The 1,082-nt window shown below is 58.4% G+C and overlaps 1 protein-coding gene across 1 annotated transcript in view; it reads left to right on the top strand.

Annotated features, from left to right (window-relative positions):
* The first annotated feature begins 394 nt into the window (after nt 1-394).
* LOC101773236 (probable calcium-binding protein CML30) overlaps nt 395-1,082 on the top strand; it is a 1,661-nt gene continuing 973 nt past the window's right edge. The window contains exon 1 of the mRNA XM_014804986.2: nt 395-1,082. This exon is cut by the window's right edge and continues 3 nt beyond it. Within this exon, the coding sequence (XP_014660472.1) occupies nt 632-1,082 (451 nt within the window). The 5' untranslated portion in view covers nt 395-631.

The raw sequence follows: 1,082 nt of genomic DNA, 5'->3' as shown, positions 1-1,082 counted from the left end.
TAATCCATCTGTGCAATTAGTTTTGTAATTAGCTTATGTTTAGTACTCCTAATTAGTATCCAAACATCCGATGTGACAGGTGTTAAACTTTAACAGGTGTTTCCCAAACACCCCCAATATGCCATCCTCTGCTATCCTGATGCTAAGTCAGTGAGACCTAAATCGCTGCCGAAGCTCAATCTGTTCACTTCAGCTTATCAGCCACCTAACAATATTTTTACTCATAATAAATTAGCCGTTTCAGCTTTTCAGCCGGTTTATAAATCCAGCCAAACAACCTGTTGTGAGTAGAGTACAATTCTCCAATGCTCCATTTGCAATACCGGCTCTGTTCAGGGGTGGGAGTGCAAACCCGCTTTTCGAAAAGAAATGGGTCTTAACCACCCACGATCTACCAGGTCATCGCACGATCGCCATCAACTGCCTCCCCCCTCGACGCACCACCACCTCCACACTCCGCCGTCGTCGACGCCTCCTGCTCTCCTCATATACTCCCCATCAACCACGCCCTCCTCCGTCTTTCTTCCTCCAGTCCAGATCTCCCTTCCCATTCGCACACGCGCGCACGGAGACGAAGAGACCCCAAGCGCAACCGCAAGCAACGCATCCACCCCTCCCTCCCTCCCCTTCCATGGCGCCTCTGCTCCTGCTCTTCATCCTCGGCGGCCTCTGCGCCCTCTTCTCCCTCACCACCTCCTCGCGCTCCACCGCCGCCAAGAAGTGCGTCGGCGACGTCAAGTGCGGAGACGCCGGCAAGGGGAGCGCCAGCGAGGGAGAGGAGGAGGAGGCGGCGAGGAGGAGGAAGCAGGCGCGCGGGCCCGACCCGGAGACGGACCTGGGCATCGTGTTCTCCACGTTCGACCACGACGGCGACGGCTTCATCACGGCGGTCGAGCTGGAGGAGTCGCTGCGCCGGCTCGGCATCGCCGTGTCCGCCGACGAGGGCGCCGCCATGGTGGCGCGCGTCGACGCCAACAGCGACGGGCTCATCGACATCCACGAGTTCCGGGAGCTCTACGACTCCATACCCAAGAAGCGGAAGCACCAGCACCCCGCCGCCGCCAGCAGGGAGTGCCCGGTGG

The sequence above is a fragment of the Setaria italica genome, chromosome IV (assembly GCF_000263155.2).
Source record: "Setaria italica strain Yugu1 chromosome IV, Setaria_italica_v2.0, whole genome shotgun sequence".
NCBI lineage: Eukaryota > Viridiplantae > Streptophyta > Magnoliopsida > Poales > Poaceae > Setaria > Setaria italica.
This window is presented reverse-complemented; position numbering and strand designations above follow the sequence as displayed.